Genomic DNA, 16,594 nt, shown 5'->3' on the forward strand with positions numbered 1-16,594 from the left:
TGGTGTCCCTGGCCTCTGTTTGTCAGAGGCTGGAGAAGGATGGCAGGAGACAATCGCTTGATCCACCCTCTTTGGTCCACCCTCTCTGGGGCACCTGGTGCTGGCCACTGTTGGCAGACAGGCTACTGGGCTAGATGGACCTTTGGTCTGACCCAGTACGGCCGTTCTTACGTGGCCCCACCCTTGTCTTATCCCTTCTCAGAGACCCTTCCCCCCACACCTGCCATTGCTTGCTCACTTCCACCCTCACTCAGTTTCACTGGGTTGGGGTGCAAGTGGAGATGAGGGCTCCAGGTGGGGCCAGAAATGAGGGGCTCATGTTACAGGAGGAGACTCCAGTCTAGGGCAGGAAGTTGGATTGCAGGATGCAGTGAGGGCTCTGCCTGGGAGTGTGGGCTCTGGCGTAGAGCTCAAGATGAGAGGTTTGGGAGCAGGAGTGGGCTCTGGGCTGGAGTGGGACAGGGGGTTGGGATGTGAGGGGGGATGTGAGGTGGCTTATGGCTGGCAGCACAGCAGGGAAGACCCCCTGCCTGTCCTGGTTCTCTGCAGCTCCTGGAACCAGCCAACATGTCCAGGGGGCTCTATGTGCTACTCATGCCTGCAGTCTCTGCCTCAGCAGCTCCCATTGCTCATGGTTGTTGGGGATGGGGACAGCATGAGGAGCTTCTCTGATAAGCTCTCTGCCCAGGGGCCACAGGGACATGCTCACAGCTTCTGGGAGCTACACGAAGCCAGGGTGGGCAGGGAGTAGTCTTTTAATGGCCCAGTGTGCAGTGCTGATTGTTGTTGCCAGGATCCTATTTCGACTAGGTATGCCAGCTGAAAACCAGACGCCTGACACCCCTGGTATTCCTAGACCATAAAGTGCATGGGTGTGTCTAATCTAGCCTTAAAACCTCCAATGGCAGGGATTCCACAACATCCCTGGAAACCTATTCCTGTACTTAGCCTTACAGTTAGAAAGTGTTCGTTAATATCAACTCTCCCTTGCTGCAGATAGAGCCCATTACTAATTGTCTTATCTTCAGGGGATATGGACAACAACTGATCACAATCCTCATAACAACCACCTTTAACATATTTGAAGACCGTCTAATTGTCTGCTAACTAAATTTGCAGGATGGGATTGGACTCATTGACAAGCTTTTCTTTATGCATAATATCTCACTATTTTAAAAAACAATCAGTTACCACTGCAGTAGTGATACCTGCAACATCCTTTTTTATATACAAATTAGTAATTGCACATATAATATTGATGAGTGGATGCCCAAATGAGCACCATTATCCAGGGCATCAACATGAAGATGTTTTTGCAGAGACAACTGGAGAAGCAAATTATGAAGAGTTTGTTAATTGCAAGTGTTTTAATAAAAAGTTTGCCTACGTTCAATCGTTTAGAGGTTGTTTAATTTCACTGTAGTTTTTCAACTATATTTGAAGACTGTGCTTAAAAACTTTGTTAACTTCTTGTATCAATATTTCCTCATGTACTGTAATAGGTGCTATCCCCTTATTTCCTCCCAAAGCAATGGTACAGTAAGACCTTGTCTGCATTAGGAAACTGAACGACATTTAATCAAATTTTTAACTATTTAGTGTAACCCATGATTGTAACAAGAACAAGTTATGTTAGGCATCATGTCAGGTACTCATGGCATAATACTGAACTAGTCCTGTTTTTGTCTACATTCTGCAAAGTCAAGTTTCCTTTTTTTTTTGATAGCTTACTTGATGGTTAATACCAGTGGCAAATAATGTTTAAATACAATACAATTCCTCAATATCAACAAGACTTTGGTGACCATTTTTCAACTAGGTAAAAAGACAGTAAATGTATAGTATAGTATAGTATAGTATAGTATAGTATAGTATAGTATAGTATAGTACTAGTCCTTCTTGCATTATTTCCATAGTTCCTTCACTTTTCTGAGTTTTAATTTTATTCTAAGAACTTAACATCTGCACATAGCTTGATTTTTATATAATATAGACCAGTGGTTTACAAACTTTTGTACTGGTGACTCCTTTCACAAATCAAGACTCTGAGTGTGAACCCCTCTAATAAACGAAACACACTTTTTACATTTAACACTATTATAAATGCTGGAGACAAAGGATGGATAAGGGGTGGAAGCTGAAAGCCTGCAACCCACCATGCAACAATCTTGCACCCCCAAGAGTTGTCAAGCCCCAGTTTGAGAAGCCATTAATATGGACATGTAAGTAGTTGAGCATGTCTCATGCAGAACATAATGAAAATCAGTATTTCACCCCAAAAATAGAATTTAAAAGGTCCAATATTATACATAATTCTGGGGCACAAATTAAATTTAAACCCAGCAGCTTTAAAAGAAAACTAAATCCATTATTTTTCTGCTCTTATATCTGTACGTTCAAAAAGTAAGACGTGTATTATGAATAAAATGTGCAAGTTAATAAAAAACACAAATTTTATTTATAATTTATATTTCTAAGTTTACTTCTAGAGTAGACACTTTGCTAAAGAACTGAAATAATCCGTAAAAATGTCAGTAAAGGAAGCCTATGTATGAGAATGTAAGCCACATTCCATTAGGTATCAACACTATAGTAGTGGTGTTTTGGAAATAGAGAAAAATGATACTTAACGCCTTTTGCAATATGTTTTGACATCTACAGATGAAAAGTACTATACAAGAGCTGGGATTTATTAAGAGACTAAACATTCTATAAAATATAGAGGTTTACATTTGAACACAGTAGACACGAATATTAATTATAAGTATCAATATAAAGTTTGGTCATGCAACCTTGCCCATAGAGAATAGTAACTTTTTTTTTTTAACTAAAAAGAAACAAGCCTCTCTTTAAATATCTGCCACAATTAAAAGGCCATCACATTTAAGAAAAAAAAAGGTTAAATATTCACAATGCTCACAGAACTTGAACCTATCTTTTAACAAGGAATGGCTATTCAGGGGTTAAGGTTATTACAACATTTTGTCATTGTAATTGATCAGAATATTTAGTCAGATCTCTGATGAAAGATTTATTATCCGAATGAAACCCTGTAATTGAAGTTCATATTCTGATTGAATTTAATTTACTGTACATTAATGCATACTTTAGTCTTGACACATTAGTGTTAGCTTGACACCAAGATCAACTAATTGAAATTGTATTGAAGAAAAATAATTTATTTCAATGGATCTTGAATTAATGACTACTTTGAATTAATGACTACTTCAGCAGTATGGCCTGGTGCATATTAATTTTTTAAAAGCAGCTCTTGCCAGAAAGTAGAAAACTAAGGGAAGTTAGAAGTACAAGTTAACATAACCGTGTTCAATTAAACGATAATAAAGTAACTCCTTAATAATTTTAGAGTTCTCTATTAAATATTTTTTTGTGTCTAGTCTAATATTCTGTAGCTACCTGTGTAGACTTCGATGTAAAAACATGACACATTTCAAAGCAGGTTCCTATGTTTACTAAAGTTGATAAAGTTAATTTCAGGTGAGGGTGAATGAGAAAAGCTGCTAATGAAGCAGAATCACAAAGGGCATGTCTTCACTTGCCATGCGAGAGGTTAACCTTCTGGCATTCAATTTAGAGAGTCCAGTTAAGACCCATAAATCAAACACTGAAGGCAGCTCTGGCTGGTGCCTATACTCCTCGCAATTGCGAGGAGTAAAGGAAGGCTACAGGAGCGTTTGCTCCCATCGGCCTCCTGCTGTGGAAACACTGCCAAGCTTGGATTAAGGTAAGCCGCCTCTAGCTACATATTCTACATAGCTGGAGTTGTGTACCTTAAGCTGACATTCCAGGTCTACTGTAGACCTGGCCTTAGGAAAAACAGTATGTTTCAGCAATGTTGAGGAGATGGAGCTTGTGAGAAATCAACAGGTAATGAATGAATGGTAGTGAGCTTGAAAACTGAGCAGGAGTCCCAAATATGCTAGAATGGAAGGATAATAGGTGTCTGTAGGGTAATGAGAGAGCAACAAGCTTAGCAAAAACACAGCGTAAAGGACAAGAAGAGAGTCAAGGGTGATAAGGAGATGTGGAGGTATGAGTTTATATGCAGAGGAGATCAGGAATAGGCTCAATAGCCAGCAGCTAGGAAATGACGGAGAGAGAGGTGATGAAGAGATCTGTGAGAGCAGAGAAAGCACCAAAAAAGAAATAGATTGTGGGAAATAGAAAGAAGCTGTTTTTACAATCGGGCACCAATTATATTAGATCCACAGCCACCTCAGATTTTGATTATCACTCAGATCTTCCTAGCAGTTAGGGAGACGGAACTCAAATTCTTCTCTTCCGCATTATAAGTAGTTCTGATACCATCAGGTAGAAAATCAATTGTATATTTTTAAAAAAACTATCTACACACACGCACATGCATGCACCAGATATTGCATATCTTCTGTTCAGTTAGACAAAGCTCTCTTTCGAGTGTCTTGAGTCAACAGGATTTTATCAGGTCTGTAACGATATATGTATATATGAAATGTTCTAATACAAACAAAAAGATTCTATTCAACAGTACTTTAAGTAACATATCCAAGATACCTACTATTTTGCGTTTGATCATATACAGAGGAAGTTTTGCATGCAGAGGGGTTACAGACAGCTCCTTATGGACCGTTGATAAATACAATCTTCTTTTAATGTTTCCTAAATCAGTTACCCTGTAAAGAAAAAGTGTGGGGGGAGGGGGGAAGAGAGAAGAAATGGATCTTGGTCAATTCAATAACCTATCTTGGGCAACCACAGAAAACTATGATTCATATGCAGAACTTTTATATCAGGGATAGCAAATGGGGAATTTAAGAATTAGCTCTTTTATAAGGTAAGTAATGGGATTTCTTTCTCAAATTCAAACTTAGTGGCTACAAGCCTGCGTGTATAAAATCACTTTACATGCTAATTTTATTTCAGAGCTCTACACTCTCCACTGGATTTCCACAGCCCTTCAGCCTATGAAAGAATTCAATTTGTATGAACTGAGAAGCCACTAGCCTCTAATAATCATGCTTATTTTGGTCCCTTAAGCTTGTGTTATCTTGGCACACAATGTCACCTACTAAATAGGAAAACATTATGGGCTTTCTTTTCCTAAAAATGCACCTGTCATTTTATATAGGCTCTTTCTTGGCTTAAAGATAGACACAAAACATTGTCTGTCGGTTTCACTTCCTGAGCACATCTCTCTAACCCTGAATTATAATACATAAATTTATTGCTTACTATTTAGGTCATCTCCCAGTGACACCAAGGAGACTAAATTTGAACATCGGTAATAGATTTAGACCACTATCATGATCACAAAGATTAGGCTTGCTTGAAATTGGTAAAGAGGCACATTTTTTTGTTCTGCTTCCTTCAGGTCATACGGGTAACACAACAGGCTTAACATCTCTCTATCCAGCCCACACTCTTATGCTGAAAACTGATGTTAACTTAAAGGCTATCTTTTATATCTGGAAATTGTGATTAATTCATTTGCTATTTGAAAGTAACTTTGTGCATTTCTATTAGGCTGATAGTTTTCTACAAGTTAGAGTACCGCTAAGAAGTGATGATTCATTCTCACAGTCAACTTTCCATCAATGTTTAGAGTTTTGATTTTTTTTCTTTTTAAGCCTACTTAGAAAACGTGAAATCTAAATGCAGTGTTTCTGTTTCAAATGGCAAGAAACTGTCCCTCATATATATCAACTCTTTCCCTTTTGTTCTGCAAAATGTAGGCTTCAATGTTACAAAAAAAGAAGACAGTTTCTAGCTCTGTCAGTTGTTGAAGACAACTTTCCAAAGGTTAACTAAAACTTATCAACTCCCTCAAAACTGCAAGAGCCTTTTAGCCATCTGTACCTCAGTCAGTACTTCAGACATTGGAAGGAGAATTAGATAAATCATCTGTATAGTAGTCTCAGAGGGGTAGCCGTGTTAATCTGTAACTGTATATTGGTCAAACTGGACAGTCTCTATGACAAAGGATCAATGGACACAAATCAGATAGTTGAAATGGAAACACACAGAAACCTGTTGGGGAAAATTTTAATTTGCCCAGAAACTTATTAATGGATCTAAAAGTGACTATACTCTTACAAAGCAATTTCAGAAACCAGCTAGAAAGAGCAACTGCAGAACTTGCCTTCATATGAAAACTTGACATGTTTAACCAAGGTATGAACAAAGACATAAACTGTATGGGCCGTTACATTCAACACCCAAATAACATCAAAAGTGAAGTATCGGGCACTTACAGCCCACTCTATTAGACCCATTCAGCATGGACACTTTAAATGACAAGGATTTTCCCCCTCTTTCCCACCCAATCCCCCTTTTTCTGCTATTTATTTGTATCCTGGACACCTGAATCCACTTATCTGAAGAAGTGGGTTGTGCCCACGAAAGCTCATGATACTATCTACATGTTTTGTTAGTGTGTAAGGTGCTGCAGGACCATCTGTATAGTGACCCTGAACCTACATTGGGAATGCTGGGTAACTTTTGACAAAAATTCCATAATGTAGATAGAACTATCTTGTATTGACAGGTCTGATTATCTCTTGGGTTCAGTAAAGAGAACCCTTTCCCATTTGAACCCTGTTATACTTTTGGTCTTCAAAGTAGCCCCTGGAAACACGTTCCATAGGTTGACTGTGTGTCGTGTGAAGTACTTCCTTCGGTTTATTTTAAATTTGCTGTCTATTAATTTATTGGGTGACCTCCAGTTCTTGTGTTATGTAAAAGAGTAAATAACATTTCCCTGTTCACTTTCCCCACACCAGTCAAAATGTTATAGACTTCTATCATATCTTAGAGATCTCTTTCCCAAGCTGATAAGTCCCAGTGTTTTTAATCTCTCCTCCTATGGATGCTTTTCAATACACTCAATTGTATTTGTTGACCTTCTCTGTTTCTAGAACAGTTTTGTTCTGTTCCTAGAACAGTTTTTGTAACCTCATCAGAAGCTTTGAAAACCTCTAATTGTAAGCCTTTAGTTTACAACCCCCCCCCAGTTTACGTCCTCTCATTTTGTTCTGTGCTTTCACCAGTAAGTTTTTCATAATATGGTTACACATCAAAATGACTTTATTTTCTCCCACTTTAAATTAGGCAAGTTAAAATTTCAAACAAACGTGATTTAATATACCAGATCCCCTAAATATGTGTTTCTCAGAGCGTTTTGCTGGTGGCTGTAGACAGAAGTGGATACATGAAGAAGTGATTTCAGAGCACCCATTAGCTACTTTCCTTGCTCCCTGGTATTAGTGGAAGCTTACTACAAGGTGCAGGCCAGGTAGCCAGGTAGATCTGCAGGGTCTCAATGCATGGATAAGACGATGATGTAGGGACGAGGATTTAGATTTATTAGGAACTGGGGAAACTTTAAAGAAAGACCGAGCCTATACTAGAAGGATGGGGTCCACCTAAACCAAAATGGAACCAGATTGCTGGCACTTAAAATTAAAAGGGTTGTAGAGCAGTTTTAAAAGTAAGGTCTGGGAGAAAGCCAACAGGTGCAGAGGAGCACATGGATTGGACAGAGACAGCCCTTAGCGAATCTCTATTAATAGAGCCTTCCTATGTCCTAGTAAAGAGGAGAGAATGGAAGATGATAAAATATGGATAAGAGCTGATGAGAAACAGTTACATGACAGAATCCAATTCAATCACATTAGGTAATGGCAGACAGTAAATAGTGACAATTTTTTTAGGGTGCTTATATACAAACACTAGAAGTCTAAAAAATAAGGTGAGTGAACTAGAATACATTGTTTTGAATGAAGATATTGATACAACAGGCATCACAGAAACTCGGTGGAATGAGGATAATACATCATAATACTAGGGTACACAATATATTGGAAGGACAGAACTGATCATGCTGATGGAGGAGTGGCAAAAGAAAGCGTAGAATCAAATGAAGTAAAAATCATAAATGAACCAAACTGTTCCATAGAATCTTCATGGATAGTAATTCCATGCTCTTATAATATGAACATAGAAGTAGGGACATATTACCAATCACCTGACCAGGATAGTGATAGTGACCATGAAAAGATAAAAGAGATTAGAGAGGCAATAAAAATACCATAATCTCTCTCTCTATATATAAAAAAGTTTTCTTGCTGGGCGACAGAATGACATCACGCTCTCAGGCCACAAAACCCACTGGGGGATGGAAGGGCTGGCGAGTGTAGAGAGCAGTGGGTGTAGTCCCCTAATATAATTAAATTTAATATCCCCGTGGCAGAAAAAACATCACAGCAGACCAACACGGTGGCATTTAATTTTAGAAAGGGTACACAAAAATGAGGTGGTTAGCTAAACAGAAATTAAAAGGTACAGTGCCAAAAGTAAAATTCCTGAAAGATACATGAAAACTTATTAAGATACCATAACAGGGGCTCAATTTAAATATATACTCCAAATTAATAAAACACAGTAAGAGAATAAAAAAGAGCCACTGTGACTTGACTTAACCAAGTAAAAGAATCAGAGAGATAAAAGAAGTATAGTTTAAAAAGTGGAAGTTAAATTCTAGTGAGGAAAACAGAAAGGAATATAAAGTAGTCAAACGACATGTAAAAATACGTAGGAAGGCCAAACAGAAATCTGAAGAACAGCTAGCTAAATACTCAAAAAGTAATAGAGTTTTTGTAAGTACATCAGAAGCAGGAAGCTAAACAACCAGTGGGGCTACTAGATGATAGAAGGAGCACTCAAGGAAGATAAGGTCACTGAAGAGAATTTAAATGAAATCTTTGCTTCGATCTTCCCGCTAAGGATGTGAGGGAGATTCCCAAACCTGAATCATTCTTTCAAGGTGATAAATCTGAGGAATTGTCCCAGACTGAAGTCTCATTAGAGGAGGTTTTGGAACAAATCGATAAACTGAACAGTAATAAGTCACCAGGACCAGATGGCATCCATCTAAGAGCTCCGAAAGAACTACAATGTGAAACTGCAGACCTACTAACTGTAGTTTGTAACCTATTCTTTAAATCATCTTCTATACTAATTGACTGGAGGATAACTCATGAGACACCAATTTTTAAAAAGGGCTCTAGAGATGATCCTGGCAATTAGAGACCAGTGAGTGAGTCTAACTTCAGTACTGGGCAGATTTGTTGAGACTATAGCAAACAACAGAATTTTCAAACACGCAGAGGAACATAATTCGTTGGGGACAAATCAACATGGTTTCTGTAAAGTGAAATCATGCCTCCTCAATCTACTAGAATTCTTTGAGGGGGTCAACAAGCATGTGGACAAAGGGGATCCTGTGGATATGGTGTACTCAGATTCCAGAAAGCCTTTGACAAGGTCCCTCACCAAAGTCTCTTGAGCAAAATAAGATGTCATGGGAAAGAGGGAAAGTTCTTTCATGGACTGAGAACCGATTAAAAGGTAGGAAACAAAAGGTAGGAATAAATGTTCTATTTTCAAACTGGAGAGAGGTAACTAGTGGTGTTCCCCAAGGATCTGCACTGGGACCAATCTTATTCAATGTATTCATATATGATCTAGAGAGAGGGATAAACAGTGAGGTGGTAACATTTGCAGATGATACCAAACTGCTCACATTAGTTAAGTTCCAGGCAGACTGTGAAGAGCTTCAAAAGGATCTCACAGAACTAGATGACTGGGCAACAAAACGGGCTAGACCTTTAATCATTCTTGTTGCTCTTCTCTGGACCCTCTCCAATTTCTCCACCTCTTTCTTGAAATGCGGTGCCCAGAACTGGACACAATACTCCAACTGAGGCCTAACCAGCGCGGAGTAGAGTGGAAGAATGACTTCTCGTGTCTTGCTCTCAGAACACCTGTTAATGAATCCTAGAATCATGTTTGCTTTCTTTGCAACAGCATCACACTGCTGACTCATATTCAACTTGTGGTCCACTATACCCCCTAGATTCCTTTCTGCTGTACTCCTTCCCAGACAGTCGCTTCCCATTCTGTATGTATGAAACTGATTGTTCCTTCCTAAGTGGAGCACTTTGCATTTGTCTTTATTAAACTTCATCCTATTTACCTTAGACCATTTCTCTAATTTGTCCAGGTAATTTTGAATTATGATCCGTCATGATTATGAGGGTTAGCCAGCAGCCTGGGGATTAAGGGGTTAACTACACCTAGCCAGGTGGAGTGACCAGTAGGAATGTAGGTGGGACTTTCAAACTGGGACAAAGGATTTGGGGTTTTTTTCCTTTCCCCCTTTGTCTCTGGGGGAGTTCTCTGCAGCTACAGAGAGGGACAAGCATGTCTCTCTCTCTCTCCAAGACACCATTCTTCATTTTCTGTAAGTAGGGTAAAGTTTAGGTAGTTTCGTTAGGTTTTATTGTTTTAAGAATTGGGTATGGGATCTGAGATCTGGCACTGTGTAAAAGATGTTTTGGCTTTTCTTTGTAACTAAGTTCTAGGCCCATGGAGTTTCTCCATGAGTATATTTTGTTACCTTCCTATCTAGTCATTATGCCTGCAACAGGAATATTGTTGTAATAATAAAAGTTTTCTCTTTTCTTTTTATTAACCTGGCAGTGGTTAATTGTGTGCCCTGATTTTTATTTTAGGGGTGAGATTTCCCCAATGATCTTTCCCCTGGTTTCTTTACCAACATTTGGGTGGTGGCAGCAGAAGTTTTATTCCCAAGATCTAGGTTTTTAAGATTTTGGGGGAAGTTTTATACCAAAGCCTGGTAGATAAGGCTTTGGGGTACACTTGCTGGCCCCCACTTCTGCATTTATCATGCCAGAGTGGGGAAGGAGCCATGACAACCCTATCCTCCAGATTAGTCGCAACCCTTCCCAGCTTGGTATCATCTGCAAACTTAATAAGCGTACTTTCTATACCAATATCTAAATCGTTGATGAAGATATTGAACAGAGCCGGTCCCAAAACAGACCCCTGTGGAACCCCACTTGTTATGCCTTTCCAGCAGGATTGTGAACCATTAATAACTACTCTCTGAGTACGGTTATCCAGCCAGTTATGCACCCACCTTATAGTAGCCCCATCCAAGTTGTATTTGCCTAGTTTATTGATAAGAATATCATGAGAGACCATATCAAACGCCTTACTAAAGTCTAAGTATACCACATCCACCGCTTCTCCCTTATCCACAAGACTTGTTATCCTATTAAAGAAAGCTATCACATTGGTTTGACATAATTTGTTCTTTACAAATCCATGCTGGCTGTTCCCTATCACCTTGCCACTTTCCAAGTGTTTACAGATGATTTCCTTAATTACTTGCTCCATTATCTTCCCTGGCACAGAAGTTAAACTAACAGGTCTGTAGTTTCCTGGATTGTTCTTATTTCCCTTTTTATAGATGGGCACTATATTTGCCCTTTTCCAGTCCTCTGGAATCTCTCCAGTCTCCCATGATTTTCCAAAGATGGTAGCTAGAGACTCAGATACCTCCTTTATCAGCTCGAGTATTCTAGGATGCATTTTGTCAGGCCTTGGTGACTTGCAGGCATCTAACTTTTCTAGGTGATTTTTAACTTGTTCTTTTTTTATTTTACCTTCTAAAACTACCCCCTTCCCACTAGCATTCACTATGTTAGGAATTCCTACAGACTTCTCGGTGAAGACCGAAACAAAGAAGTCATTGAGCATCTCTGCCATTTCCAAGTTTCCTGTTACTGTATCTCCCTCCTCACTGACCAGTGGGCCTACCCTCTCCTTGGTCTTCCACTTGTTTCTAATGTATTGATAAAAAGTCTTCTTGTTTCCCTTTATTCCCGAAGCTAGTTTGAGCTCATTCTGTGCCTTTGCCTTTCTAATCTTGCCCCTGCATTCCTGTGCTGTTTGCCTATATTCATCCTTTGTAATTTGTCCTACTTTCCATTTTTTATATGACTCCTTTTATATTTTTAGATCATGCAAGATCTCGTGGTTAAGCTAACGTGGTCTTTTGCCATATTTTCTATCTTTCTGACACATCGGAATAGCTTGCTTTTGGGCTCTTAATGTCCCTTTGAAAAACTGCCAACTCTCCGCAGTTGTTTTTCCCCTCCGTCTCGATTCCCATAGACCTTACCTATCAGCTCTCTTACCAAAATCCGCCTTCCTGAAATCCATTGTCTCTATTTTGCTGTTCTTCCCCCTTCTACACTTCCTTAGAATTGTGAGCTCTATGATTTCATGATCACTTTCACCCAAGCTGCCTTCCACTTTCAAATTCTCAACCAGTTCCTCCCTATTTGTTAGGATCAAATCTAGAACAGCTTCCCCCCAATAGCTTTTTCAACCTTCTGAAATAAGAAATTGTCTCCAATACAGTCCAAGAACTTATTGGATAGCCTCTGCCCCGCAGTGTTATCTTCCCAACATATATCTGGATAGTTGAAGTCCCCCATCATCACCAAATCTTGGGCTTTGGATGATTTTGTTAGTTGTTTAAAAAAAGCCTCATCCACTTCTTCCACCTGGGTAGGTGGCCTGTAGCAGACTCCTAGCATGACATCACTGTTGTTTTTAATCCCTTTTAGCCTAACCCACAGACTCTCAACACTTCTCTCTCCTATGTCCATCTCCACCTCACTCCAAGTGTGTTCATTTTTAACGTATAAGGCAATACCTCCTCCCTTTTTTCCCTGTCTATCCTTCCTGAGCAAGCTGTACCCTTCTATACAAACATTCCAATCATGTGTATTATCCCACCAAGTTTCTGTGATGCCAACAATGTCATAATTGTACTTATTTATTAGCACTTCCAGTTCTTCCTGCTTATTTCCCATACTTCTTGCATTTGTATACAGGCATCTAAGATCCTGATTTGACCTTGCCTCCCAGTTTTGCCCTGACCCTCCTTTCTCTCTGCCATTGTAGCCCACGTTCCCTCCCATTTCCAACCCATACCCGATTAGGGGTATGGAAGGCATATAAGGAAAGATTAGTAAGACTGGGACTTTTCAGCTTAGAAAAGAAGAGATGGGTGTGGAGGAATATGACAGAGGTCTATGAAATCATGACTGGTGTGGAGAAAGTAAACAAGGAAAAGTTATTTACTTGTTCCCATAACATAAGAACTAGGGGTCATCAAATGAAATTGATAGCTAGCAGGTTTAAAACAAACAAAAGGAAGTATTTATTCACTCAGCACACAGTCAACCTGTGCAACTCCTTGCCAGAGGATGTGGTGAAGGGCAGGACTTTAACGGGGTTCAAACAAGAGCTAGATAGATTCATGGAAGTTAGGTCCATGAATGGCTATTAGCCAGGATGGGCAGGAAAGGTGTCCCTAGCCTCTGTTTGTCAGAAGCTGGGAATATGTGACGAAGGAGAGATCACTTGATGGTTACCTGTTCTGTTCATTCCATCTGGGACATCTGGCATTGGCCACTGTCAGGAGACAGGATACTTCGGTCTGACCCAGCATGGTCATTCTTATGATAACTAGGCAATTAGCCCATCATAAGGGATTTTCAGGTCTCTCCTCCACGTCAGTCTTCTCTCCTGAGCCTCTGGTCTCTTGCTCCGTCTCTCTCTCTCTCTCTCTCTCCTCCTTCTACTGCCTTCCCCCTCTCTCTCTCAGCTCTCCTCCACCTCCTTCCTCTCTCTCTGTCTCTCTCTTTCTCTTCTCCTCCCCCTCCTGCCTCTTACTTGGGGGACTGCGGAGCCCAAACAACCGTTTGGGCTCTGCACTCCCCGTGCTGCATAGGGAGCGCAGAGCCCAAACGGTTGCTTGTGCCACTTGCTCCCATGTGACGGCCTGGCTGAGTGGCGCAAAAGTCACCCGAGCGCCACGGCAGGAGGCGAAGGGGGGGCGAGGTGGTGACGTTCACGGCCAGGGGGCGGGGCCTGGAGCTGCTGTCACGCCGCACGTCACCACCCCGTACCCCTTCGCCTCCCGCCGTGGCGCTCGGCTGACTTCTGCGCCGCTCAGCCGGGCCGCCGCAGGGGAGCAAGCGGCCGTTTGGGTCCTGCACTCCCCATGCAGCATGGGCCACCCAGAGGGAACAGCCACCATTTCAGGAACAGCGTCGCCCGAAGGGAACAGCCACCATTTCAGGAATATCGTCGCCCAGAGGGAACAGACAGCATTTCAGGAACAGCGTCGCCCGGAGGGAACAGCCAGCATTTCAGTGTTACAGACTCACAGACATTGGGCTACTATATATGATAATATAATTTTTGGCAACTTTCCACAGCTTGCTGTCCCTTTGCTTTTCCCTTGAGCACCCTGCTTTTTCGCCAGCCTTCTATCCCTGGGCACACCCCAGGAAACCAAATAGAGGGGAAGCAATAGTTCAAATGCAGCCCACTCAAGACCCCACCCACTGTAGAAAAAGGAGCTACATGTGTGGGCCGGGGAAGAATTCACAGATTTGTTGTTCCTGCTGTTTGCCTGGAGGCACTTTTCATGCAGCAGGAATTGAGCCAGCCCCACAGTGGACGGGAGGAAGTACCACCCAAACTTGGATTCAACTCTACTGTGCCCCCAGTCTACCTCTGACCCAACTGCAGCACTTCCCCGCCCCATTCATCCATCCCTAGCCCAGCTTCACCCTCTTTACCTCTGCACCCCCAGGCCAACGGTGCCTCAAGTCCCAGCTACTCCCTTGTCCCTCTTTCAGGCAAAGATTCTCTGCTAAGCCAGGCAGGCAGTGATCCCTGTAAACTGTGCTCTTGTGCGGCTGCTCAGGAGCGATTCTAATGCCTCCTAGCTGTCTAGTAGAGTGCCCATTGCTAGGGTTTGTTTCTACTGGTGGTGCAGTCACACATCCCTAGGTGCACATACAAAAATGTATTCTGCACATTGATGAAAACATTTGAAAAGATTAGAGGAAACACTGGAAGTGGGGCATGGACAGATTCCATTACTGGTAAGGGGAGGCAGGACAGGAAAAGTTAGGGTACCAGTGACTTAAACAGAGCCCTATCCTACTCCTCCTGAAGTTAACTGAACAATTTCCAATGGAGAGTACTGCTCCCTATGAAGCCAATGGCAAAACATTGCGAGTAAGACTGGATCAAAGTGAGTGTCCATGAATAAGTTACTAATCCCTTTCCAAATGAGTGGCAATAAAAACATACAAATACCTTACATCTTTAAAGGTTTGTTTGCGAGTTATATTTAAAAGTAATCATTTATCCTGATTTATTCATATTTTCTTTTTAGTCTTTTCCTCTCTGACATATATTATTTGCTGTAGCAATAAAGAAGCCATTGGCACGGGTGCAACTCAGTGATATTAACGTGTGCAATGCGAAGCACAGTCATTTACATAATGATTTTACACCATCAACTGTAAAACGTAGGAGGTAAATGTGATGGTTTCCATGACCATATTTGTGGTATAACTAGTAACATATTGCAATGTGATTATAATTACACCTGAAGAGATGTTTCTTCTTTCTTGAAATAAATTGTAAATCTACACATACATATTTATATTTTGTTCAAAGGTAGGTTTGGAGAAACAGGCATTGGGGCAATATGCTGCAAAAGTAATTTATTTTGGGGAAACAAACGGAATTGTTATTTAAGATTTAGTATAGCTTTTTATACTTTCATTCCAGTATTTCTTAAGGCATATAACTAAACTGAGAGGTCTGAACAGTTAACACATCCATCAAGAAGCTCTTATTTGGGCCAATGCAGACACTGAGAGATTAGAATTCAAGAAACTTATTTGTAAAATGACTTGTATCGTACGTGCTGTGAAACTCAGCCTTTATTTTTGTCATCAAAAAACATAACCTGTCTTAAACCTATGAAGACAAGAAACATCTGCATTACTCTCCTTTACTCAGAGATATATGAAAAACCCTATATTAAGAGTTAATGTGTTTTATAGTGTCTGTGCTTGAGCATTCATATTTAAGGGTCAGACACGCGATAGAAAAGTAATGAGACCACGTTGAGAAAAAAATGAGGCAGTCAACAGGAAAATCAACCTCATTTATAATAATATTCCTATGATCAGCAGGTGCACAACTCTCCCAGCTATGGTCATTAACGACATTCATTTCACACTTAACATCTACATTTGCAAACCATTTGAAAGTAAAATTACTTTTCAATTCAATTTTCAACTCCATTTTATATCTTCAATTTTGATTGACTATTTTCCTCACAATGACAACTACAGTGAGAATGTGGGTAAATGGCTGCAACTACCCATGAGTATAGACAAACTCATCTACTCAGATTACCTATTCACTTTGCTACTGTATATACAATAATTTACAACCATTTCTTAATGTTCACTTCAAGGTTTAAAATGAACTTGGAAAAAAATTAATGTTAGGCTGCTGAAGGGATGCTTCATTTATTAGACTTACTTGTTCTAAGTATGAAGCTGTTTCCTCTCTTTTTAAATGACTCCTTAGAAACTTAACAGGTATGAAAGCAGATCTTCTTTCACTAATTTACTGAACAAAGAACTCCTATATGATTCACCATTCATTTACAAGTATGAAACTTTTTTTCTGTATTCCGATAATCAGCTAATAAAACCTGATAATTAGGATACAAACTTTTAGTTGTAATATTTTCACAGTACTTAACCTGTAGATCAACTTTTCATCATCAATATATCACAAAGTGTTTTGTAAAAAGGTAGGTTAGGAACATCATTCC

General features: G+C 40.2%; 1 protein-coding gene across 9 annotated transcripts in view; it reads right to left on the reverse strand.

Annotated features, from left to right (window-relative positions):
• Window positions 1-16,594, reverse strand: part of CFAP20DC (CFAP20 domain containing) — a 219,110-nt gene that overhangs the window by 126,851 nt on the left and 75,665 nt on the right. For all 9 annotated transcript variants that reach the window (XM_025186465.2, XM_075938433.1, XM_075938430.1 and 6 more), the window contains one exon: window positions 4,559-4,673. In XM_025186465.2, the coding sequence (XP_025042250.1) occupies window positions 4,559-4,673 (115 nt within the window). The remainder of the gene's footprint in view (window positions 1-4,558; window positions 4,674-16,594) is intronic.

This window comes from Pelodiscus sinensis, chromosome 11, assembly GCF_049634645.1.
Source record: "Pelodiscus sinensis isolate JC-2024 chromosome 11, ASM4963464v1, whole genome shotgun sequence".
Classification (NCBI taxonomy): Eukaryota; Metazoa; Chordata; order Testudines; family Trionychidae; genus Pelodiscus; species Pelodiscus sinensis.